This window comes from Rhagoletis pomonella, unplaced genomic scaffold, assembly GCF_013731165.1.
Source record: "Rhagoletis pomonella isolate Grant_MI unplaced genomic scaffold, Rhpom_1.0 Rhpom_scaffold_00007, whole genome shotgun sequence".
In the NCBI taxonomy this organism is placed as follows: domain Eukaryota; kingdom Metazoa; phylum Arthropoda; class Insecta; order Diptera; family Tephritidae; genus Rhagoletis; species Rhagoletis pomonella.
Genome location: NW_023458561.1, coordinates 48,305,610 through 48,333,501, shown reverse-complemented (window position 1 = coordinate 48,333,501; position 27,892 = coordinate 48,305,610). Strand labels below are relative to the sequence as shown.

General features: G+C 36.4%; 1 protein-coding gene across 2 annotated transcripts in view; it reads right to left on the bottom strand.

Annotated features, from left to right (window-relative positions):
• LOC118742968 (protein grainyhead) overlaps positions 1-27,892 on the bottom strand; it is a 305,196-nt gene that overhangs the window by 65,954 nt on the left and 211,350 nt on the right. For both annotated transcript variants that reach the window (XM_036475409.1, XM_036475410.1), the window contains 3 exons: positions 26,088-26,250; positions 19,124-19,235; positions 14,496-14,590 (listed from right to left, as the gene is read on the bottom strand). In XM_036475409.1, the coding sequence (XP_036331302.1) occupies positions 14,496-14,590; positions 19,124-19,235; positions 26,088-26,250 (370 nt within the window). The remainder of the gene's footprint in view (positions 1-14,495; positions 14,591-19,123; positions 19,236-26,087; positions 26,251-27,892) is intronic.

The window sequence follows — 27,892 nt, the reverse complement described above, 5'->3', positions numbered from 1 at the left end:
ATAGTTCCTGAAAGAGACTTTTGTTAAGCGATAATCACAACGATCAGCGAAGGTGAAAGTCTCTAACTTTGGTACTGAATTACTCAGTAGTCTCGTCAGGTTATTTGCATGTAAAAAAAAATATTGTTCAGTAAAAAAATGGTGAGTTGACGATTACAATTACCACGACTGCATGGTTGTAAGTCATGCACAGTCCGCAAAGGACTCCGGGCGAGGTGTCATCAACTTTTAATTTAACTAGGAGTACCAGTTACTATCGAAACAACCGTTTTTCTAGTTTTTTTTAAGACTCTTGGAGAGGATTTCTAGCTTTAAAGGTCTTTGGGGAGCTTTGGCAGGACTTGGAATTGACCCAATATATTCCACTTTGTGGATAAATTTCGATAATTTGACGCATATCGATGATTCAATGAATTTCAAAAAAAAAAAACTAAAATCCGATAACTCAACAAAATTCGATAACTCGACAAAATTTGATAATTTTTACTAACTGTGCAATTCGAGAGCTCGATAAATTTCGATAACTCAAAAATTTATGCATATATCTCGATTTAAATCGAAAACTCGATAATTTTAGGATACCTCTATAAATTTGGATAGGTCGGTTAATTTTGATAGCTAGATATTTCTCGAAAGCTATCGATCGATTTCTCTGGTAGCACGGTAAACTTCGGTAAGCAGTAATAACTTGATAAACTTATTTCGATAACTCGATATATTTTGAAAATTTCAAAATCTTCTATTCGATAATTCGATTACCTTTGGATACCTCTATAAATTTGGATAACTCGGTTAGTTTTGGTAGCTGCATATTTCTCAAAAGCTATCGATCAATTTCTCTGGTAGCACGATAAACTTCGATAAGCAGTGATAACTCGATAAACTTACATATCCTTGAAACTTCGATAACTCGATGTATTTTGAAAATTTCAAAAGTTTCGATTTGATAAATCGACAATTTTAAGAAAATGACTAAATATCGATAATTCGATAAGTTCAAAGAACTCGATGCATTACGATGCCTCGATAAATTAGATTAACTCCATAAATGTTGATAATGAAATAAATACTGATAACTTGAGAAATTTCGTTAACTGCAAAAATTTTTATAGCTGGACAACTATCCGTAAATTCCATCAACTGATTTTCCGTGTCTATAAATTTCGACAACTAATTAAACTTTGATCGATTCGATTAATGCCACACGTTGCGATAACTCAATAAACATTTCGATAACTATAAACTTTGATGATTCGATAAATTTCGGTAACTTGATAATTTTCAATAACAAAATTTTTTATAAAAGAATTTATTCCAATCGAAAAAATAAGTGCTCCTGGGCCACACTTCCCATCGCCAAGTCTCTACAGAATTGCTTCCTCTTAGTCGAGAGGGTTGAAGAACTATGATTGGATACCTGACCGGGCACTAATCATATGCTCTTCGATTAGGTCGCGAGTAGTAAAGCAGTACGAAAAGAAAAAAAGTTAAATTCGACAGCGAATGAGGTAGCGAGAATCGGTTGTACACTAGAAGTGCACCAAAAGATGAATATGAGTGTGTTGGTTCAAGCAAATCTAAAGTAGAATTACCGAAGTGGAATTATATAGGATCGTATGGGATACCTCGATGGGTATGGAATATCGTTGGACATAAAACGCCCGTGGGAGGCCAACCACTTTAAAATCAGTCAACCATGGATCTACTTTTAGAGCATATTTTCAAAATGCCTAAAGCTTTAAACAGCTTCAAAGCTACTGAGTTACATTTATGTACACTCAATTTTTTGAGATTTTTTTGTATTAATTAAGTTCTTTTAAAATGATATGCCAATAAGCTACAGTAAAAAGCTAAATAGGAGCTGCACGCACGTCATACAACCATACCTTCAGTATATGTATCTAGTACTCGTAAATAATTAATGAACTTACTTTCTGGTCATCGCCAACTTCCGCATCAATAAATTTGCGAACGCTTATCGATTTACATGACAATAAATACGAGCAATAAAGAACAAATCACAACGTTATACATATAAAACGCTATTATTCGGGTGAATGGAATGAGATGAGAAATCAAGGAAACTCATAGTTGAGCATATGAATCAGCAATGCAATATTTTCCGTTGAATGGCCAATCCCTAAAAGCTTCCAGCATGTCAATATGCAAAAGTCAGCTGTTAGTAAGTGAGTGAGTGAGTGCATGTGTTTTATTAACTGAAAAATGTATGCACATACATATATGTATACACATGCATACAAATGCGACCTTCGACATGGCGACAGGTGAAAAATATTAATTAACAATTAACTGTTACTTCGTTGCATGCATGTAATCAGATACGTAGCAGGCCAGTAAGTACAAGTACAAAATGAAATATACATACGCTTTTCTTGAGTGTTTATATGTATGTGTATGTATGTGTGTATGTACTTAGAATGCAGTATACATAGGTATGCATGCACGAATATATGTACATATATACATATATATGTGGGCGTTGCATGCAGCAATCACGCAAATGCATTCGCGTTCGCGCTAGCAATTTGCATGAATTATAATTTACGCTTACTATTTTTTTGTTATCAATTAAATTTTTCATTTTAATCAAGTGTCATAATTGTGAGCTGTAGAGTAAAAATCGCTTTGATGCAAGTAAGCCAAGTGAAGACCAGGCGCACCCGTGCAACCAAGAGGGGGCAGCAGGAGAGCGTAAAAGCTGTAACCAATATTTGTATGCACTTCGTTGCATTGCGCGCGTATGTTTGTGTGCGTGTCTGTGTGTATTTGTGCGTACATGCAGCGCGCCGCTTGTCTGTCGTTCAGTTTATGGAAATTTCTTGCCGCTGCGCAGTACAGTAGCTGCAGCATCAACGGCTTTAGTGGCGATTAAAATACTCGCGCACTAATTGCTGTCGACGATTTGTTAGCGATTACAAAAACAAAAAAAAAAATAAAAGAAATAAAAGCTAATAAAATGTACACACACAGTAAGAGATTGAAGGAAAATAAAGCGAAATGATTCCTTCGTACATAAAACAAATAAGAAGCAACAGAAAATAATTGTTAAGTATTAAAAATAAAATGAAATGAAAATGCAATGACGTAAACGTCGCAGAATGCGTTCGGGTCGCGTTCACATGCATATAAAGTTCACATATAAGTTTGTTTGTATGCATGTGCATATGTATGTGCATATATGTGTACAATCATACAAAATGTTCGTTTACAGCTTTTGGCGGCATTGCGGCCTACTAGTACGTATGTATGTATGCACATAGTTGCCAATTTGTTAGCGACGCTTGGAGCGTGTGAAGTGGTCGCCGGGGTCGTTTGTGTGCACCAAACTCAGCTCAACTGAATAGCTAATTGAAGCGCAGGTGATTTTATCTAGATTTTTTTAGCACAAACATTTTTATTGACACTTTTTTGCGTTTTAAAGTGGTTGGATAAAAAGAGGTTAGGGTTGCCAGAACGTTTTTTATTTTCAAAACCAAAGGCAGTCCTATATTCTTTAAGTACTTAATGAACGATGCCCGCCAGATGGACGGATTTCGATTTAAATTTTTTTTGTGAAGTTAAACGCCTTTGCGAGACAGAAGACCAAGATTAAGTCTAAGATTAAAACTTAGAATAAGATTAAGGTTAAGATTAAAATTAAGAAAAAGTTTAAGATTAAGATTAAAATTAAGATAAATAAGATTGATATTTAGGTTAAGATGAAGATCAAGGTTGAACTGTGAATTAATATTAAGATAAAGATTAAGGTTACGACTAAGAGTAGGGTTGAGATTCAGATTAAGGTGAAGCTAAAATTAATATTAGGATAAAGATTAAAATTAAGATTAATATTAGGGGTGAGATTAAAATTAAAATCAAGATTAAGATTAAGTGTAAGATTAAAATCAATATCATTAATAGCATTAAGAGGCTAAGATTGAAAATGGGATTAAGATTATGACTAAAATTTACGTTAAGCTTAAGGTTAAAACTTCTACTGAGTTTCAGATTGAGGTTGGGACAAAGATTGATTTAGCGATTAAAATTAAGATTGGGATTAAAATTAAGAATTTGTTTCGCCTAAGTTCAAAAGGTCAGCGGCTTTCTATAGCAAAGAAACTAAAATTAAATAAACCCAAGAAACACCAAGAAAATATTTATCCAACCTTGGTATTGTCTACTTGGGAAAGGGACATTGAAATGGATCAATTATCAAGTGAAAAGCTAATGCCAAATAAAGAGGAAAATAACTAACAGAAAGTAAAAAATGTCTTCAAGGAAAATAAAACGCAAAGAAAATCAAGTGTTAGACTTACTGTCGGAGTGTAGTCAGACGACTGAAAACTTGAATGTGAATTATTGTAATTCGTTTTTCGGTAACTAAATATTACAAAAAGAGTAAAAAATAAAAAAATAAAAATAAAAAAATATAAATGTAGCTACATATGTCGTTTCAATCAGAAAGGTATAACTTATTTTACTATTTTAATTTCAGTATTTCAATAATATGTTTGAGCCCAGTTGAAGAATCACATTAGAGTTCAAATTGAAAACTAGCTTTTTCTCAACTTGAGAAACAGTCCTACAATAGGCGTGAATAAGTTCCAGTAATACAAGAACTATTTCTTATTTCTTAAATGTAAATTTTTTGATTTCAATTTTGCTAAATTGCGTAGCTTTATTTCGAAAATATAACAACTATCACATACTAAATTATATCGGCTTCCTATATTCATTTCTCTTTTATCTGTTTATTTTCGCATATTTGTATGCACCTGGCCACCCTGCTGCGCGGCGACATTATTGCGCTCCAAATAAGCGGTTGCATGCGCAGCAATTAGCGCTAAAATATGCGCCGTTGAAATATTTGTGTAATATTTTTCTTTTAAGTTTAATGGAAATGTCATACACAAAGCACAAATAACGAAACATACAGAGATGAACGATATTATTAAACTATTGAAAAAAAAAAATGTCACAGCTTGTATGAATATACATTTATAATATATTTGCCAGTAATATTAACTATTAATCTTCTTTTTTACTTCCAGGTGCTCTATTCTAAATATTTACAATAACTCGTGTTGTGAAAAATGCACATTAATATGTAGAATAGGAAGCAGAATATGCACGAGCGCGATACTAAGACGCAGAATGCTAATGTAACTGCTAGTAAGACTGAATAGCGTTGTAAATAAGCCATTAAATTGAAATGTTAGGAATAAAACGAGCAAAAATGTCTATTTACTTTAATAAAATTGATATTTTGCATTTTTAGCAAAATATTTACATATGCAGATATGCAATGGAGTATTCAGGTAGAAAGTTATATTTTAAGTGCGAATTTCAATACTTTCGAATTCTAATTACTTGTTTTTTTTTTTTTTTGAAATCAAACAAAAGTAAGTAAATACTTAATATATTTTCGAAAATTGCTACTTTTTAATAATTTTTCCTAAAATACAGTACGCTGTGGTAGCGCAAACATAAAAGTAGTTTAGTTTCGTATCGCTTGGGAGCTTTAAAAATGGCTTCACCACATAATTATCGCCGATGAGCTAACCTGTAGAAGATTCGATCCAGCAAATACACTCGGACCCTACCACGCAATTTATATGCCGGCGGGTCAAAATTAAATCAAAGAATACAAAGTGCTGTATACTCAAAACAGTTGTATCTAAAATTAAGCGTTCGACCGTCAAATCCTTGCAATTTATTTCGAACCGAACTTATAGCCATGAACGAGTAACTATGTTTTGGATAGCAAAGCAGCCATTGTATCTTTAGAAAGCTCTGTATTGTCCTCAAAAAGCGCAATAAGGGTTGCGTCGAATAAAATTGTTCACAATAATTTTTCTCTTAGTTACTAGGTTATTGAAATTATGAGATTGTGGAGAAAAATAAATAACATTTTTTATTTATAAAAGCAATTTGATTAGTCTTTAAAAAAAAATTGCTTAAGAGTTGGGTGTTTCCGCAGACAAGATTTCCGGGTTGTTGAACAGCTAAAAGCCGTCCGACTCATCGGCGAAAAGGCAAAGAAAATAAACTTCTACGAATAGTTTTAGCGTAGAACTAAGAAAGAAACAGGGCTGAAGCTAACAAAGTGAAAAGGCTCCTGAAAACAACTCTGTCAAGAACCATAACACAAAAGAAAGAGTTAAATTGCTGTAAGAATTTTTTTTGAAAAACTCGTATGTGGACGACGAGAAGCTCGATTTAGTTGATTTTTCTCGTCTTCCTAGGTAAGAATTTCACCTGGTTCTCGAGAAAATACCGTTGAAAAACTGAGCGAAAAAATTTATAGTTTCTAAAAAAAACTTAAATTTTTTTGGCAGGACGTCTGCTCCTATGGCAAAAAAAAAGAACAGCCTACTTGTGACATCGGGGCAATCAATAGAGATTAATACGTGAAAGATTGCTTGCAGAAGGGATAACTTTCATTGTTACGCTTACATGAAGTATTTATTCACTTTATTTTGGCTTGACCTCGCTTCATATCACTGTGGCACATCAGCTTCAAAACTAAGGCCTATGAGAGCGTTGAAAGGGAAATGAAGGTCACAAACAATGTGCCGAAGGACTTTCAAAACTTTATAAGAAAAGAGACTTTAGCAGTTGTGAAGTTGCTGGACATTACCAGAAAAACGTTATAGAACAAGGTTTTTCGAAAAGTTAAAGTTTCTCCACCACTGTGTACCTGCTTATCATAGTAAACTGTTCTCACAATGTGCATAGGTGTATCGCTGGGATTGTGCAAGCTCAAAAGATGGGGTGCTGAGCCAATGTGCGGCGTAGTATGCCAAATTCGGCAAAGGCTCGATAACAATAAAATCCATGGTCTTAGAAATTTTGAGCGATGTCTCTATTAATACGTTTTCGACTGTCTGTCGAACTCAAGATCTACGAAAACCAACGCTTCACAAGATTAACTTGCTCTTTTACTAGAAAAATTTTATGACTCACATTAAACCAATTAACCTACCTTAGGGCTACAAATGGTGAAAACATGGGTTAAAACAATGACTGTATAAAAAACTAGTCCTCAGAAACCTAGACAAATTCGAAATAATCTCGAAAAGCCACGAAAATCTTAAAGTAATCTTTAGACAACCAGATAAAGGCCGGTTTGATTTATAAAGGGCCCGAAAAAGAATTCATGAATAATCCTGAAAAGTTCTGAAAGTCGAAGTAGTTACGGAATAAATCCCGAAAAATCGCAAAAAAATTTAATTGAAAAGTTTCGAAAATTCCTAAACATTAAAAATTCCAAGCCAGCTTTTTTAAACAAATCAAATATTTCGAGTGTAATCGCGAAAATAACGTAACCGAAATTGTTTATTAAAATTTTGAAAAAAGTTGCATACGTTAAGTTCAATTTTTTTTTAAATTTTGGTTACAATATTTTTGGGAAGGATTTCATATATCTACTATTATAGTCTTATTTGATTTGCTTCAATATATTGTCTGGAGTTTTTAGGTTTTCCGGATTCATATGAAAAAAATGTTGCTTCATTATTTTCAGGGTTAGATTTCGATATTTTAAGAAAATATGGTTTTTTGAACAAAACTTAAATTAATAGCCCAATTCTGTATCGGTGAAAATATATTTCTTTACATTTGCCCCGTAAAAAAAATGTGACAAGAATTTGTCACTGATACATAATAGAGCTATCGGAGGAACCAAATGGCTACCAGGGAAAGAGAGGGTTAAACATTCATTATGACCTTTGCTTATATTAAGCTAAGCTAAATGTGTCCTCTATATTTTGAATTTTAAGACTCTTTAATTTTTTAATTTAACGACTTTTTTCTTTTATCTTCCCGCTCTAATCAAAAAAAAAAAAAATACGAAAAAGTGTACGCATACAGTATGGACTTCAAATGGCCGACAGACACATCTTTCCGCAAAAGCACAAATTGTTTAATGTATGTCGGGATGTGCATAAAGCTTGAGTTTGTATTTAAATACATTTGTATGCAAGTGCGTATGTACATACATATGTTAAGCCAACAATTGTCGCAACCAACCAATTGCGCCGCGCAACAGAGACAGCAAGTGCACAAATATGGCGCACAAATTATCCGTGAGTCTCAGTCGCGCAGCCAGTGTTTGTTAATTCTTAGTTCGAGTCGTCGCACAGTGCATTCCTTCCATATAAAATGTGGGCAAAAAATAGAATTATGGACGGATTTAAATGAAAATTTGCTTCTTAGTAAAATTGTGGACGCTAAATTCAAAAATGCAAATTGTTTTTGGATAACTTTCACACTTTCACTGTGAATGCAGGTTGAAGTTGAAAATTTACGTTCTTGTGACATTTACATAGGTATGCACATATAATTCGTTCTATTTTCAAAAGTGAGGTGTCAAATGACAGGGCTTGGCCTGTAGATGTGCAATAAGGTTTTATTTTTTTGAAACGGGTTGCCATCTATTACAAATTTTATAAAAAATTATTTAATAAATTAAATGAATTAGATATTACAATATGGGTATCAATCGAATTGGTTTTGAAAATGCTTTAAATACCTCTAAATGACACGTACAAGGGTTGCCACATGTTTAAAAAATCAAATTCATTTTAATTAAGGAGATAAGGTAACTGAAGTATCAATATAGACAAAAGAAAAAAATTGACATATTTGGCAAGAAATAAATGAAGCGTAAACACATTCCTGAGATAATTTAATTAAGAATGTAATCAGAACAAATCACTGATTGTCAATGTATGTATTAGTAATAAAATAACAAATACGACGTCGTAAACCTTTGGTTTGACACTATTATTATTTTGTTTTTACTAAATTTGACTTTACAAACAGGTGGCAACCCTCTTCGTAATATGTGCAAGCTAAAACCTTCCTAAACGTCCTTCGTCTGACTCACATATGGTGATACCTATCTATTTTAATTTCCTTATTCCTTTAATTCAAATGGAATTAGACTTTTAAATAGGTGGCAACCCTCTACATGTAGTTAAGAAATAAACTCTTTTCATACACATTTCGATTGATACACATCTCTTTATAATTAACTTATTAAAAAATTTGAATGTAATTTTATAAGAGGTGGCAACTCTTGAAGAAGAAATAAAGAGAACGAAAGATGAGACTGAAGAAGGCACAACGCCGAAACCGGTTTTTCTGCAAACCAAGCTTGACAAGCGATGACGGAAATTCGTTCCAAAATAAAAAAAATAAACCTTTATTGTCAAAAGGCCACGTTTTTTAACCTGACACTCCACTTTTGAAAATAGAACGAATCGTACAGGTTTGATAGCACTGACAAAAAATAATTTTATGCGTTAGCAAAAACCGCATTACTCTTCTTTCAAACGCTAAAAACCGTTGTATTTAACAAAATAACACATTTTTACATATATGTTTTGAAGTTCGGATAAGAAACAATTGCTTTTTTGGAATACCACAGGGACGCCCTATGTTTAGTTTTATTCCAAAATTTTTATTCCTGTAGTTGTCTACTATCTAAATATCTATTTTATTGCAAAGAATGTATTTTTGACATTTTTTTTTACCTTTAAAAAAATACCAAACACGATCACATTGCAGATTTTCGATTTTTGCCCACTAAGGCGGCACTGTGCGTCGTCGGCGCAATGCATGCATACAAATGTACATAGTTGCTGTGATTAAATTAGAATTCAGCGATTTATTTTTTGTTTTTTTAAGCGCTGACATGCATACCAACATATGCACATGCATATGTATATACATACATAAATGTGTATTTTTTATCTTTTGGCCAACAAATACATTCGCAAATTTTTCTGTTAACTGCTTTTTACACTATCTATTTTTGTGCTGTTCTATCGTTTGTAAGCACAAAAAAGAAATACATTTAAACAAATAAAATCGCATAAAAAACAACTGCAATTAACATTTTTCGTTGTTGTAGCTAAATAATTGACTGCTGTTTTTTTCTGTGTGTGGGTTTTTGGTCTGTTTTTTTTCCTTCTTTTTTATTTTTTCTTTTTCATGTTTGTTATAGCTAAATTTTTTTGTTGCACACGCCATTGCGATTTTTTCAGGTGCTAATTTGTGAAAAATAGCAGCGAATATTAAGCTAAAAATACAGAGTTAGGTATGTATATAGAATATATAGGTACTCATATGCACATATTCATATATGTATGTATGTACATATGTGCATACATTTTTAAATACAAATTTTTAAATGCTAATTTGCATGCGCTATGATATTTGGTATCTCTACACAATGGCGATATGATCATAAAACAAATGTTTATTTGCCTTTGTGTCATTAAGTGCGCTTTAAGCAGTACAGTCGAGCAAACTCGTTGGAGATAATAAGATACGTTCTTAATAGGGGTATTAATAGAAGTTGATCTTATAACAGCATATACCTATTAGCATAAAATTTTTTTTATTTTTTTCTGTAAGTACCATAAATAATGCACATTTTGAACAGCATTCCAATTATTGATGCTGAAGAACTGCCAAATAAAAAAAAATCATACCTTTCACAACAAGTGTATGTTATTCCTAATGTTCTGTTTTGTGGTGCTTGCATTCGCAGCCCGCTATAATAGAGAAGCTGCTGTTATGGAACTGATGCAGCTGCCTTGAAGAAGCTGCTGTGGTAAAAAAAGTCAGCTTTTATGGCTTTTATGCAAGGCCTGTCGTTATAGAAAACCCAAACAATGCCTAATTTAATCTACTGCCCGCTGTTGTAACCGCCTATGCGATTTTGGCCGAGTTTAAGAAAGCACGCCAGTCGTTTCTCTTAGGACCTACAGATGCATCACTTGGGTGTCTCGTGACGGACCTGGTAGTTATTGTTAAGGGAAAATAAGGCAAAACCGTCTCGGATGTGATGAATGCAATCAACGTGGCATGCGGCTGGTTTGTCAGTGAGGGTCTCAACATCCAAAAAAAAAACTGTACTTCCGCCTTTGAAACGACGGTACTTGAACACTCTGACAAAATCAAATACTTAGAAGTTTTGTACAGAATTATACAAAAAGCTACTTTTTAATTGCATTCCAAAATTTTAACGGTGATAAGTAGTCAGCATTTCGTTAATTACTAGTATCGATTTAATTCATTTGAGATGGTTTCGTTCTATGAATATTTGGTTTTAGGATGTTTTTTGGCTCGACCTCTATCGAAACAAATTTAAAAGATTAGTGAACCGATTTTTTTTTTAAAGCTGTGTTATTATTTATTTCAGTCTACAAAGTAAAATAGTGCAACAATTTTTTCGAACTAGTCTACTACAAAACTATCGTAGTTGAGTGGGACTGTGCCTACCGTCTATCGTATAGTCGGTCCAGGTACTCTGCAACGTGGCGTTCACTTACTTTTCCCTTGGATTGTGGATGAACTAGAAACGAGAAACTGACTTTTTACTTATCGTCAGAGGAAAGTTTATGGACGCCGTATGTAGTTTTATACAGAGGTGCGTGCTTGAACTTAGCCACAGATGTATCTGCTAGCTGCGGAGCTGCTTTTAGACCTGGTGGTGAGACCAAGCCCATATCGTTCATCACGAGCCTTATGCGCAGCTTCCCTCGATCGGTGGCCTTACACCTATGCTGTCTGATACAGTGAGGTATTTGTTAGTGGATCTATACAGGAAGCTCTCCTGTAAGCTAAATACGGGGCATTTAAAATGGTACTGCTGTGAAATCAATTAAGGTTATCAGCGGGGCACTCCTACTCTTAACATTGCGGGTAATGCATTCCGCTCCGCCGTCAAAGTAAGAAGTACCACTTCGCGGACTGCGTAAGATCAGTCAAGCGGCAATCAGTATCTAGGAATTCTTATGGCGCATTTGAAGCTGGTTAGGAAATGTCTGATCTCGCTCTCGGTAACCTCGGATTACATCCAAATTTGGCTGATTTGCATTCCAAGATTCTGTGACATTGTAGAAAACTGTATCGCAGATAAATGAGATAGCGTACCCTTAAGATCACATATCCTTAATGGGAGGGTATACAATTTCCTATCGCAATCGATGGATTGCTTCTGGACAGATGAATTTTAGGCCGCCCAGCAAGAAAAGGGTAGAAACCCGTACCTGTAAAGTTGCAAAGACCTTTGGTCGAGCGCGGGCGAGAGTCCTAATCGAGAACTGTCCAGTAGGAACCTAGGCGCTACAACCAAATAACGTTTCGGTACCTTATTGACGTATGTGTCTCTTTAGAGGGTAACGAAGTGGAGTAAACTAAGCATTCAATGCTCAGGTATCTTACGAATATTTCAAGCGGAGGTCTATGCCATTAGCGGGTGTGCTTTGAAAGCTTAGAATAAAGCAAGCCAAGAATGAGCACATAAACTCCCTGCTTTCAAAACATCTTCTAGACTTTCATTTCTATCTATCTAACGTACGAATATCCAACATTCCAACCTTACTATCCACCCCTCGAGCAGAAACATTACCAGATGTTTTCTATTTACACAGCTCTGTTAATTCTTCACTAGCATTCAAGCCTAATAAGATATTGCTGTTGCACAAAAAAAAATATAAAATTGCTGTTGATATGAATTTCTACATACAAGTACTCTAACCGCAAAAATCAATTCGCTAGGAAATGCTTTTTTAAAAAAAGATTGGGTTAAGAAACGGAATGATTAAGTAACAAATAACACGCAAATGAAAAAAACTTAATCCATAATGGGGAGTGCCGCTGCGCAAGCCACATTTGAAGACTAATTTATGCAAAAATTGGGTACTAAAATTGAGGCACCTGTGCAAGGCAAAACAATTTAAAATTGATAACAGAGTTGCAATGCGCTGATGCTGCAGTAGTTTTGCAAAATAATGCAATATAAAAATATTTTCTATTTTTTATGCTGATTTTCTTGTTATTTTTATTTTCCCTTTCTTGGCCCCCAACTCATATTTTCAGCTGCTAGTCTTAGAACAATAATAAAAATGAAAATGAAATTAAACAACAAAAGGAAAACGGGGCAACATTATTGTAGACGATAACTATCGCGAAAAGCTATAATCGCCACACATCGACAACATTGATAGCAACACCCAAAGACACGGCCGCGGCCGCCGCCGCCCGTGAGACAACTACCTCCTTGAAGACACACTACAAAATGGTAGAGCGAGCGCGCAGACGCAGCGATAGCAGTGCAAGCGAAAAATTACTTTCAGCCCTGTGGCCGATTGTAGCCGAGATAATAAAACTGCGGCATTAAAACAACTAAAACCACAACAGCAATAATTATAGTTAACGTTACAATGATAGCAACAACAACGACAACCTTGTAATAACCCTACGCGCCAGTTCAGGTGGTGGCAAGGAATTTTCCACTTGATTACGCGCTGAACAGCGCTGCGACTGCATTGACAACAACAATGACTACGCTGCACAATTTCGCAGACGGAAATTGAGATATTTTTTTATAAGTTATGAGCATGCGCGCGCTGCCGCCACCTTAGCGTCGCTAGTACACGTACAAAGCGCATAGGGACGGATGCTGGTTTGCCAATGCTTGTTGTTGTTATTGGCGCACATTTTGTCGCTATTTGTTAGTTGCGTTGTTGCACGTCTTTTGTCGCACGATTTTCTGCACCTTTTTCACTTCTCTTGCTCACTTACATAGTTTTCGAAGAGTATGCGCGCGCGCGCGTGACGCTTTTGTATACGAATGTATGTATGTATGTATGTATGTATGTATGTATGTATGTGAGTGCTTTCGCGAAATTTGCAATTAAGCTTGATTAGGTTTAATCGGTTTTTGATATTTATGGCTTTTCATTATCATTAAATTCATTGGCTGCAAACTGCGCGGGGCGACCACCACACGCAACAGCCACAACCACAACCACAACCACAACCACAGCACAATGGCCATTATCGCCCGGCATCATGGTCTTTTCTAACTGCTTGCCGCTTTGATATCGCTTTGGCTACTGTAGCTGCTACCGCTTTCCGCATATTTATTCCAGCATAATTCTGCAACAACCGAACAACTTTGTCAACGTCCATCGGCGAATAATTGCAATGCGGCGGAGAGTAGGCAAGCAAGCAGTTTAGCAGCAGCTGGGGCAGCAATAGTAATTATTCACTGTTGCCAACAGGGATACACAGCACAATGCGGCGCGCCGGTGGCGACTACTGTAGATGCTACTGCTTGCTACTACCGCTACTGCTGTTGCTGTAACTATTGCGGCTTCTGAAGCTGCTGCTGTTGGTGGCGGTGGTGCCGAAACGCCCCAGGATAATTTGTATGCCAGTTAATTGGTATTGCGGCCATTGATCAGTAGCTTGCAGCTTGGTGTGGCGGGCAGGCGGGCAGGCAGGCAGGCATACAGCGGGCAGCTGTTGTCATGAAGGGACAATTTCCGGTGCCGCTCCTATTTGCAAGTTTAACTACTTAACTATTTCTGTTTTTTTTTGTTTTTTTTTGTTGCTTAAGTAAAATATATATTTGCGTAAAAGTAACTACATATGTATGTATATACTTAGTTTAGTTGTGTGGGGCCACTTACCTTAGCTGAGCTCTCTAGCGGATTCCAATAGACGGCGATGGCATTGTGGGAGACCTCCTCGATGCAGCCAACTAGACCAACGGAATTTTTCGTGTCTGCAAGTGAGGTTGGAAGAGCGAAAATTAATTAATGTGAAATGAGGTGGATAAAAGAAAAAATATGTTTTTATTATATTATATTCTATCTTAGCCAAATTTCGAAAAAATGCGAGCCTTTTAAAATGTTTTTCTTTTTTCTTTGCTGTTGGCATTCGGAACTCTTAGTGCGACCTTCGTGGGGAAGTCGAGAGGAAGATCGTCGAGAAGTCCCATACCTTTCGAGATTATTTAGGATGTTTTCGAGACTTTTGGGATCTTTATCAAACTTTTCGGATTTTTTCGGCGTAATTAGGAATTTTTTTGAGATCGTTTTAAGATATTTTCAAAAATTTCCGGATCTGGGTTTTCGGCATTTTTGAAAGGAAATCTTTCGGAACTTTTTGGTATAGGATTTTTTTGGGGGATTTCGGAATTTTTCCGAATTTTTTTCGGATTTTTTTTGTGACTTGTCGGAATTTTTTGTACTATTAACACTTTTTAGAAGATCTTTTGAGATTTTTTTTCGAAAATTACGGGGTCCTTTCATAATTTTTTTTTTTTTGGGATATTACTTGAATTTTCGGCCGCTATGGTGAAGTGGTAAGCAGTTCGCGCTTCCACTCCACAACGCATGGGTTCAAACCCTGATCAAAGCAACATCGCAAAAATATAGAAAAAAGGTTTTTTATTAACAGCGGTCGTCCCTCGGCAGGCAATGGCAAACCTCCGAGTGTATTTCTGCCATGAAAATCCGCTTCTCACAAAAATACAATCGCCGTTCGGAGTCGGCGTAAAACTGTAGGTCCCTCCGCTTTGTGTGACAACATCAAGGCGCACGCCACAAGTCGGAGGAGATGCTCGGCCAAACACTAACATATGTGTAAGCGCCAATCTATTATTATTATTACTTGAATTTTCGTCTTTTTTAGATATATATTTTTTGGCACTTTTCGATATAATTTAGGGTTTTCGGGATTTTTAATGGCTCTTCGCTGTACTACTGGGCTTTTTTTCGTGTTCAGTTGAATTTTTTCGGGACTGTTGGATTCCTTATTGAACTTTTCGGCGGTACAAATAAACATTTTTTCGGGTTCGTCAAGATCTTTTTCATTAATTTCATCAGCATTTTGTCGTAATTTTTCGGCGTCTTTATTTTTTTTAGAAATTTTCTACTTTTCGAAATAATTAAAGATTTTTTTTTTTGAAAGTTTGTTGGTTTTTCCAAATTTTCCCGGATTTTTTTTTTTTTTAAATTTTAAAGGTTGTTTTCGAAAATTTCAGGATCAGGGTTTCCGGCAATCCTGAAGGAATTTTTTCGGAACTTTTCGATTTAATTTAAAATCTTCTTGGGACCTTCGGAATCTTTTCCTAATTTTTCGGTATTTTTTAGAGGCTTTTCGGAATGTTTTTCTATTTTTTTTTAGACAGATTTTTTTATAATTTTTTTGGTCATATGAATTTCGGAACTTTTCGAGATCATTTAGGACTTTTTTGGATTTTCTCATGGTTTTAGATTTTTTTTCCAAAATTTCCGAATCGTTTCATAAATTTTCACGATATTTCATGATTTTGGGAATTTTTTTCGGACTTTTCGAATTATTTAATGAGACTTTTTAAGATTTTCCTGTACGACAAGGAATTTTTTCGAGATCATTTGAATTTTTGTCGGGACTTTCTGAATTTCTCGGAATTTTTCGGATGCTATAGATATCTAGCTCATCTATTTTTGAAAGTCTCTAAAAACTAGAGCTGCAAAATTTATGTTAATATGTAATTCTCAATAACTTAAGTTAAAGATTTATAAAAAAAAGATCCCTAAGTTCTTTTGTGACACAATTATGCTCGTTTGAAATAAAACTCATTGTAATCGCTACAGTTGTTTAGGAGTTTTTCAAACATAAACATTTTCCTTCTGGTTTTCAAAAATAGCATTGATGCATAATCGGTACAATTTCTGATACTAAGCCCTGATGGATTAATAAAATCACTTGACTTGCAAAAATATGTATAATTTTTTTAATTCTTACTAAAATTTATTAAAAAGAAGCGACTCTATGAAAATAGAAGCTTTATCGCAAAAAATATGGGTACATATATTAACACTAACAAAATAATTACTGACTTATCGCAATGAGAAATGACAGCTTACCAAAACATAAACATCATACAATAATGTTTTTTACAGAGTCTTTAGCAACAGATTTTTCATATAGCAGTATTCAAATTTTAAATGACTATTTGATGTATTTGCTTATTAACTCAAAAATACACATTTATTGTTTATTTCGCGTTTCACATGCGAATTCCATCGCATTTAATCGACCCGCTTAAAAATAGGTATACGATGCGCATAATCACTAAAAAAAAACAGTTATGAAATTTTGCGTTTACCGTTAAATTATGAGGCAAGCAACTCATTAAATGTCACATGTTTATAAGCAGCATGTGGCATAAATTGCACGTAGTACGCACCGAGGCTCCACAGCCAAAGGAACATGTGGCTTACAGGTGAGGGTGTTGCGATTGCGCACAGCAGTCAGGGGAATGCACGGCACAAAAGTATCGCTATGTTAGTTTTTCGAATGAAAATTGCAACATTTGTCAATTTAAACATTACGCGCTTATATTGCACGAACATCCCCATACATACATTTAAATATGATTGTTTGCAAGTTTGCAACAAACCCAAAATGCTGATAGTGTGCGCATGTGCAGCACCCAATTAGCAGCGTAGATGAACTCTCTGGCAACGCAGCTGGTGGTGGGCATGAAAAATGGCATAAAACTGGCAACAATACTAGATACACAACGCATGTGCCTGGTTGTTCACTGGGCGAACGATGTGCAGTCGTGGACCTTCTTTGCTGCCTATGGCACCGTAAATGCGGATATTCTAGCTGCAGCCTGCCAGTGGCGTTACACCCCCAGCCCCAACTGGCGCAACGCACACAAAATTTGTTGCCAGTCAGTATTCTATGCTTTGCTATGCGCATAAGCATGTATGTATGTATGTATGTATGTATGTATGTATGTTTGTATGCCTGTGCATTTGAGTGCTCGCGCATTCCATTTACGAGCCATACGATCGATTGTACAACCAAATGGCTTGCATACTCGCGGTATATAGTGGCGCTTATCAGCTGCAACAAATCGTTATTGCATAAATATGTACTAGCAACTTGCAGCTTGCAACATTTCACAATCAATAGTTAGAATTCAATAAAGTTTTGTAATTTACAGCAAATTAAGATTGCAGAAGAGTCAGAGGTGGAAAGAGAGTTGAAAGGAGTTAGTTGTGTTTGAATTCAAGTCTTTCCCTTCCTCTACTACTACTTCTTGTTCTTCTTCTTTTCATTTTTATTTTTCTCTTATTTTGTCAACGCTGATAAGCATCAATGTTGCAAGTTGTTAATTTTTACTTTTAATGTGTATGCAATTGCGCATTTGTCCAGACAGCAACAGCAACAACAACACTAACTTTGAATAGAAGAAACAGTTGTTTTGCCAAATGATAAATGTGCGTTGTTGTGCGTAAAAATATTTATCTTTATTACAAATGTTGCACGAGACTGGCAGCGACTGGAAAGCGGGGTAGTGCTTATAAGAATTCTCAAATTACAAAGTTGCAAAAAATATGCATGCACATGTGGTGGATGTAGCAGATACTTAAGTATATATATACATATATGTGTGTATGTACTTGTTTAGTAATTTCAATGTTGTAAATTAGTAGACCAAACAAACTTTTCAAGGTAAGAATCGGTGAATGGATACCATTCGCACTAAAGTCTAGCAGGTAGTCGGTTGAAGAGATGTGACAATCGTCGATATAACAGCTATTACTTCTACCGCTCAGATGTATTTTTATTTTTTTCAAAAAAGTTTACAAATAATCTGGCTTGATTTTGATAATTGAGTTTGAAGTCGTCTACCTATACTTTGTATTAATTTGGGTTGCTGAAAAAGTATTTGTAAATTTTCTTGAAGAAATAAATATGCGAGCATTTTTTTCCTGGGAGCAGTAAACTGATTTAAAAATTTTTATTGAAGAAAATTTCCTTAGCTCAGTTGCCTTTCCTTTATTTAATATTTATTATTTTTTATTTAATTTTTATTACCTTATATGCAAGTGTAGTATAGTATCTAACAAAAACCACTCAAATAAAAATTTCAAACTTTGTACAAAAATTACGAAAATTCGACAAAGTTTCATAAAAATTTTGAGTTTTTTAATCAGGTCTTCTCAGAATATTTCTGAGTATGCAGTTTTGTAGCCACGTTTATTTAAATGAAGTGCAAGTTTGAACCTTCAAGGACTCACCGTTGATTTTTAGCATATTTTTGAAAAAGGTGTTGCTTATTTTCCCCATACAAAAAACTTGTGGAACATACTTTGTATGGAAGAAAATGCGTGAACAAAAAATTGCCAAAAATCAATGGCCAGCCCTAGCTGCTTCGAACTTGCACTCTATCGTACTCTATTTAATGCGCTACAAGACTGCATACTCAACTGCATTTTTAAAATTGAAAAATAAAACAAACCTGTCTTACCTGCATCTAAAATACGTTGTTTAACCGAATGTTGCCGGCTATGCCAGAATTGCCAGGCTTTGATTTCATCATCGGGACTCTTCTCTTCGCGGAATATCAGCATAATAACGCTCTGTGAAAGACAAAAAATTATGGCGTTCAAACTATAATATTAGAATATTTATAAATAGATAAAAACAAAACACTTAAGTAAATATAGAAAAATAATTTAGTTTCAGACTTTCAAGTTATTGCATAAGCACCGCCTTCTATGAGCATGCTCTTTCAACCGCTTGGCATCATAGCTTCCCAACTAAAGAAGTCTACGCAAGTATCGTGTCCTTGGCTGACTCTTATTTATGCGAGCTGCGTGGGTTATAAGATGAAACTTTGAAGGTTGGCCAGGAAGGCAAGGCCTAGGAGACATCTACCAAGAATTGCAGACCAAGGAACCAGCGGGAATTTATTCCGAATTTTTCGGTATACTCCGAAATCTTTTGAGATCATTTACGATTTTTTTCAAAAATTTAAGGATCCTTTCATGAACTTTCGAGGTCTTACATGATCTTTCGGGATGCTATAAAGGAATTTTTCCGAAACGTTTCGAGATAATTTAGCACTTTCGGGATCTTTTCCGAATTTTTCGGAATCCTATCATGGCTTTTCGGAATTTTCTGTGTTAGTACGATTTTTTTCGAGATTATTTAAATTTTTGTTGGGACTTTCGGGAACATTATTGAACTTTTTTCAAAATAATTTAAGACTTTTTTTGGGATTTTCCGAATGTTTTTCGATTTTTTTCGGGATTTTTTCATAGTTCTCAGTATTTTCTGTACTATTAGGCGTTTTTTAGAGATCATTTTGAATTTTCTCGGGACTTTCAGGAACCGTTAAGATAATTTCGCAAAATAAAAATAAGAACAGAATCGAGCAAGGAACGCCTACCGCTTCAAAATAACCTAAATGAGGGCGGCCAAGAAGCCTGTTGTTTTTCTAATTTTGTCAACTGGTTTCCTTTGTACAAGTAGCATTGAAGAAAGTATGATTTCTTAGTATTCTCTTTTGTTAGAAAACGATTTCAGAACATTGGAGCGAAATGCTGGGCGACATTTACAAATCTGCTGCTGGACTTATTTTTCTTTTCAACAATATTCTGAAGTATTACCAAGTTTTACAAATGTATATAGTAAAAAATGTTACTTTTTCACGCTGCCCCTAACCCATCTTAATCCCTGTATACGTTACTAATCCTCAAAACCCAATTACCAAATGAATATTTTAGCAACAAATGAATCACAACGAATGCCTCATATGTATGTAGATTTTATACTATTCACAAAGGAAATTCATGTTTATGAAATAAATATTTCCAACAGTTGTTGTTGTGGGTACCTTTTCACAAAAATTCACAGCTTCTAGCGCCCTTTCTCAGCTACAAAATTTTGGCATACGCGCTATGTCGTAACAACAATTCCACGTGGGTTGCTCCATTCAGAGATGCATTATTATTAAAATTTCCAACTCCCATACAAACCGAAGAGTATGTATGTATGTATGTATAAATAAATAAAAAGAAACAAAAAGCGGCTGCTATGTGTGTTGGCATGCTGCTTGCATTTTTGTTATGAAACGTATGGTTCAGCGCCCCTTTCAAAAGTCAAAAAATAATCATCATCATAATTCACACATAGGCGCATAAATAAAAATCTGCGGATGTATGTATACATAGACACACAAAACCCTTAGTTAAAGCGTGCACACCTTTACTTTAAGACATCACCACTGTGCGCGCTGTGACTTTATCTTCTCGGAATTTTTCTTGGAAAAATTTGCATTTTTATTTTCAGACATTTAGGGCAGCAGCAGGCAGTAGAAAGGCATTAAGAAAGTGTTGCCTGAATGAAGTGGCATTATATTCATTTTTTTTTGTTGCTTTCCAAAGAAAAAAAAAATTCACGCACAATTGCAGTTCTCGCGCGCACGCATCCTTTTGCCGGCCTGAAAAAGGATCTCTAAAAAGCGGCGCATAAATGCATGTACGCACATGTGTGTGTCTGTGCGTCTGTGTATATTTATCTTTAACCCGATTCGCTACTGTGCTATCGTAAATTATTTTCTTTTAATTCTGTGATTTTACCCCTTCGTTCCCGCTACGCCGCTTCCTTGCTGTGCAATCTTTAAGTCGCTTACTTTGATTTTTATTTATTTATTTTTTTTTTGTCGGCGCATCTTTAAAAATTTGCATTAATTTCTTGTGACGTTCAGTTGGCTGCCTTAGCCGCTGTTGAATAGGGCACATTAGGAAAACAAACATAAATTAATTTTGACACTTTCGCCTCGCGGCTGTGCGGCTGTGCGTCTACGCGCTTATGCGTCTGCCATGACATGCCCATGCCGTTGGCGTTGTATTGCAATCAAATTTATTGGATTTTTATGTAAATAGTTAATATGCGTATGCAGTAATGCAGCATGCAACACTAAAAATGCATTAGGTTGACATTGGAGCGACGACGAACGAACGACGGCTGCAACTATGCAGTTGGCCAAGGAAGGGGCCAAGCGCGTTTGGCAACTTGCAATGAAAGCGGCTGCAGCTAACTAAGCTAGGCGTAGCAGCAGTGGATGTCTAGTTTTTTGTATCAATATAAATTCGGCTATTGAATTTCTCAATTTTATGCATATTTTTTTTTAATTTTATTTCTTTGCAGTTATTCCACCAGATTTGTATTTTTTTTAATTTTAATTTGCTACTTTTGTATTTATTTTTCACGCTCCCAAATATTTTTCATAGCAAGCGACGTTTAAAAATTAATTGCTTGTAATTGCATTGCCAGCGGCCTACTATTTTCCCATGTAAACGTGCAGTTTTAGAGAAAATATGAATATGTGTTAGAAAATATGAAAAAATATAGCAAAAAACTGCTCAAGTCATTGAATTTATCCAACGCCTCACAGTGTGTAAAAGATGTCTAAAAAATGATTCAAATTTGGCGCTGCACTTTTGTTATCCGTAGATACTAGCTTCGTGTGTGCAGGCAAATCTATTGCCCAGGAGCGCCTAACTAAAATGGATATCGAGAGCTTATATTCAAAACCTGCTGTAGGTGATTAAACGAAATTAGCCGAGCTGATCTTAGTCGCCAGTTATTCCTATTTCTCGATAGCTGGTGCCAAGTCCCTTTCCACCTGGTTCTTTCCCACGCAGGGGAGGCGTTTCTCTTCTTCTGTTACCACCCACGAGTACCGCAGGAGTTGTTAAGCTCATACAGCTCATCGTTCGTTTTATGCAGCACCCAAGGGCACAGATTCATCAGATTTTGTCATCGTCCCGGCCCACCATCGGCCAGGAAAACCTCGCAGTGGCTTATGTCCTGGTTTTTCCCCAGCATTCGCTGAGTTGACCCGATGCCCATATTTCCAAGAGAAGTCCACAAGTAGTCAAAGGAACTCCCACTCTTTCTTACATTGGCGATATAAACTCGAGGATGTCGCCTCAGTTCATTAGCCGAACAGTTTTCTGCAATATCACTATGGCCTGGCACCTATACAAGTCTGACAAGGTTATATTCAGACGCGGCCGAAAGTGAATTAAGGCAGCAACCTCCCGTCTGAAAAATCCTACAGTGATCTGGATGTCTAAAGTTAGGGTTGATTGGAGCTCCCTGGAAAAGACTCCTCCACCGAGCCTTTCGTGAAGCTTCGACCCACCCGTGTAAAAGTTCACGTGTGCGCCCTTCCAACCACGCTTTTATAGAGAATGTAGCTCTTACATATTTACTATTTAATATCAAAGTACAGAGATCACACGAAATAAAGTCGCACTCGGAGGAATCCTTCCCATTTAGTGCGGAACTGATAGCGATGTCTTTTCTAAGATTTGGCGATTGTTAAATACTTGGTTGGCCTTAGCTTTTTACTCAATGTGCTTGACAAAACCTTACATCCGATGGCAGGAACGTGTGAAGATTGGGCAGAACACACTTCGATTCCAATCGGCAAGCATTTTTACACGAGTTCGCGTCGGTCTTTAAATCTTCCGAAAAGCGCCAAATTTCGTTTTTGAAATTTTCGGATGTTTTTCTTATCAGCCCTCGAGGTCCTCTCACTCACATGTTTCATTTACTCTCTTAACAGAGATGACAGACTGTCTCGTAGGAGAGGCAACCGCTATATCTACAATCGATCCCGAACATGACAATTTTACTAAGGAAGAGCTCAAGAAGAAGAGAACCGCATTGAGGGATCAAAACATGCGTAGCTCAGCAGACCTGTGTTACGCAGAGATTTTACAGTGACAACATGAAGCGGTTTCTATATATAATCCAATAACCTGTATAAGCGGGGTATATGGGAAAGTATCTTTGTCTGTTTTGCGTTCGACCAAGGAGATACTATAATATATTCTCGTTGAGTGTGACGCTATCGGCAGAAGACGTTAGAGTAGTATAGCATCAATGCGACTTATGAAGGCACTTCTGAGCTTTCTGTGGGATTTATGCTTACAAGAAGTGCTGTGAAGACTAGATGGCGCAGTAGGTCTCTAGGGCGCAGTGCATATTAATAAATACCGCTGATGGACACTGTCGTGCCCGCGGGAAAAGCTCTTTTAAGCTTTGTATACATTTTATATAGACGCATGCAGACTAAAAGCTATCTTCCTGGCTCTCCCTTTTCAACTATCGATGACGCGCGCGAATAGCTCGCTTTTTGTCCATTCGCATCGTATCCTTATATGCGGAATATTTTTTTCTCTGTTGCTTGTTCTACTACGTATCCTACGGTCCTCAGATCGTACGTACGTGCGTGCTTACGCTTACCGAAATATCGTCGCTACCATGTCAAACTATCGAATGAGCAAAAATGATTTTCAATTACGACACCTTGCGCATGCGCGTAGAATGATACGCAAGTTGGCCAATCCACAAATTTCTAGAAGCAGAGGGTACTGTCTTTAACTAAGTGTCGAAGCCCACACTTTTTCCTAATGACAACAACATTTTTTACAGCCATTTTTTTTGCTCTCCTGAAAAGTACCCACTATCGCATTCGATAGCTTGACACGGTAGCGACGATATAATCGATTTGGGTTCTTTTTCACAACGACATTAAAGCCCCAAGCACGGTTTTAATGACAGCGCTCATAAGAAAGGTTTAAAGCTCATGAAAGCGATTTTTAGATGCATTCTGTGGTCTCACACGACGCATCTTTGTTTTGTGGCGGCAACTAAGCCCACCCACGTGTATAAAAATCTTCTACCATTAAAATTTATATTAAAAGCATGCGCAACAAAGCCCCACTGTGCAGTGCCGACAAATTGGCAGCACAAGTGAAAATTGCAAACGCCTGCGTACTTGTACGAATTTCACGCGAATAGTGCGTACAACAACAAGAAAAAATATGTCAAAATTGACAACAACAAAACCACATACTATTTAACATCAGCGTTTACAACGCATTAGTTATCTTTTGAAATGGTCCAATTAACCCCTAAAGTGTCGCATTGGCTGGCGGGCAGTTTTCGCTAAGCGTGAAAGTTGCAATAATTTTCATGCGCATACATGCATATGTATGAACATAGGTACATATATTATTTCTAAACTAATGCGTGTACGCATGTGTGTGCTACCAATTTCACTAAATGCACAGCCGGCGCACTGTTTTCACAGCTTTGATGAGTGTTGCCGTCGTCGTCGCCGGCGGTGTTGCATAAACAAATTGCGATTCATAGCTGTTGAGTGAGCTGGAATTTGTTGTTATTTTTTTAGTGATTTGAATAAAGTGTTTCTTGTTTTTGTTTATTTTTTTTTATTTTTGTGTTTTTTTGTCAATCGCGATATACGGAAATCCGTTGGCGTAGCGCGACTCCAATTACTCGGAAGCTGAGCGCTGCTGCATAAACATAACAATAAAAGCGCGAAAATAAAATACGTTTTGGTAACTAACAGCGCGCTGACTAGGAAGTGCTACAGTTGCCGGCAGCTAGCGACAGTTGTCCTTGCGCGCGCACAAACAATCCTTTTACGTCGCCACTTCACACAGGCATTTGCATATCATTCAACTCAAGTATCACATATCAAGGCTGTGACGATGGCGCGTTGTGGAGGAATGGCCTGGCTGGTGACGGCTCATTCGTCATGACGTCTTATCTGATCGATGAATGCTTAAGAGAGAATTTCATGAAGAAAGAAAAAATGAAGCATACGAATGCGAAAGCATTGCTTAAGGGAGGCCCTCAAGGCTGCAGAAAGGTCCTAAGTAAACATTTGTTTAGCGCCGAAAGCTAGGTGAAGCAAATTAAAATTCAAAATTCAAAAGCTGCGTCAGATTTCGTGGTGCTGTTGTCTTTGAAAAAATGCGTAGTCTTCACATTTCTTCTTGTTGATTGAAATTCAAATCGAAACGCAAAGACAAATAAAACAAGACTTGAAATAAGAAATGTACAAATCATCAGCTATCATTCATCATCATCATCATCCTAAAGGATCAGCGACCAAAAGTATGTACGGCAGTTAACAGTCGGCGCTGCTGTTGCTCTAAGAAACAGCATATCCTTGCCAATGATGGCTTTGAGGGTTGCCTGGCAAATATTTGCTCGGCAACGATCCTTTTAGCTATTGCTCGCTTCAGTCATATCCTTTTGCAATCACTCAACATCTACTTGGATATGCAATCAGGGATAAGCGCATCAAATCGGTTGGCAGTTCTGCTTTGCATATTTGTGTAGATCGTTTGCTTAAGTTAAACTGATAGCTGCTGTCTACAGCAATTAATCATCATTAAAATTGTAACCCTTACACTTTCTTCGGCCAACATTGGCTGGCTTTCTCTCACGCATGCGCCTGCTTCAACTTTGATTTTGTATTTTATTTTCGAAAAAAAAAAATGCTTTAAATTTACTTAAGCATCGCCAAATGAGTTTAACTTTCTCATGCTTCTGTTTTTTAAATCTTCTATAGCATGTTTTTATGTATGTACTTTACTTACCTTGACAGTTGTGTTCTTGATGGGCTTATCGGGATCGTGCACATACTCCAATGTAATGCCATAGAATTGTCCTTTATTGATGTATGTGATGCGATCGTCTTCGCGTCTTTGTGACGAACTGATCGGACTCTCCAGGTGGTAGCGGAAGCCGACATTGCAGAAGCTGTGGAAAATAAAGGAGAGAAACGAGTTTGTAAATTAAAAAGTAAGCTGATTTGTCGAAAAGTGAACAAATAAGCATTTAAAGTGGGCCATATCATGTATCTCAAAAGGTAAAATGCTAGCGAAGCTTTAATTTGCCGATTGTCTGTATAAGTTTCTTATATTTTATAACTTTTATAGAGCCAAAGCTTTTATTATGATTTTACAAAGAACAAATTCCGCGACAACCAGCATTTACTCTATGATAGCCCTTGTATATGGTCCTGTATATACCTCTTTCTGGTCGCGAACCTAGATTTCAAAGCTCTCTATACGACTGGCACAAAAAAAGGCTCTCTGTGGGCAGCATTGATATTAACCGCTTATGGCTTCAAAGCTTCCTATAAAGTATATATGTATATATAGACGAGTCAATGGTTAAAGCTCTATCTGCCCATTACTGAAGTATGTAGATATTCTGTGGATGAAGCTTTTTGAAACCTTCTACTGATTCGGCGGCCGCAGTGATGTAGTGGTTAGAAGTGCGATTCCGCAAAGCGTGGGATCATGTCCAGTTTCCTCGGAAGGTACTGGCAAATCTCCGAGTGATTTCTGCCATGAGAAACAGCTTCTCATAAAAGTAAAATCGCCTCTCGGAATCGGCGTAAAAGATCAGGTCACTCCCCTTTGCGTGACAATATCAAGGCGCACACCTCAAATCGGAGGAGAAGCTCGGCCAAACACTAGCATATTGTCTAAGTGCCAATCTCTTATAGATTTTATAAGGGCGCACATAAACCGAAATTTCTCGCTGATCGTCACATAAAAGCTCTTCTGGTCGTCACTGATTTAAACATTTAAAGATCTCTGCCTGGCTGTCGCTGTAGACCATTAACTACTAAAATGTATTCCGCGGTGGAAGCTTTTGAAAGCTTTTATTTGTTGGATGCTCACAGAGCAGACTTCTCGCTGGTCATCTCTGCTGTAGACCAGTGAAATTCAGATAGAGCTTTTACTTTATGTGTGCCTATAGCAGTGATGCTTAGAAAGAGCTTCGCCTGCGGCGATGTTTTGAGCATTATTGGTAGTAGAAAGCTTTGAACAGCTTTAGACACACACAAGTTAAAAGCTCCCTCTTCCCATCACAGCTTTAAGTTTTCAATGATGGCTCAAAACACATTTTTGGTTTTATTTAAATTTTTTAACACAAACATATGTCCAAAGATTTCGTAAAGCTTTCTAAAAGCTCTTGCATAGATATCGAAACTTAAATGTTGAGGAAAACCAACTAGCCCTAAAGCTTTTAGTAAATTACTTTCCAGGAATAAAGTTTATTCGCCTAATATTTTGGCTGACGTACGCATTCATTGCAAATCACATTTTGGAAAACAGCCTTTCATTTAATGAAAGCTCTATTTTTCCACTTGTTTCAGTAGCAAAAAAACTTTCAAATATGGAAGCTTAATCAGTTTCCAAACTATGGAAGCTCAAAATAAAGCTACAGACAAAGTTTTTCAAAGCTTTCTGGCGCCAAAAATGTTGCCCGAACATCTTAACGCTTTACATAGATTTTATATAGGCGCTCTCGAGCAAAAAGCTCTCTCTGGCCAACATTCATAGAGATCCATGGAAGCTAAAGGCTTTTCCTGGTCATACATATGTAC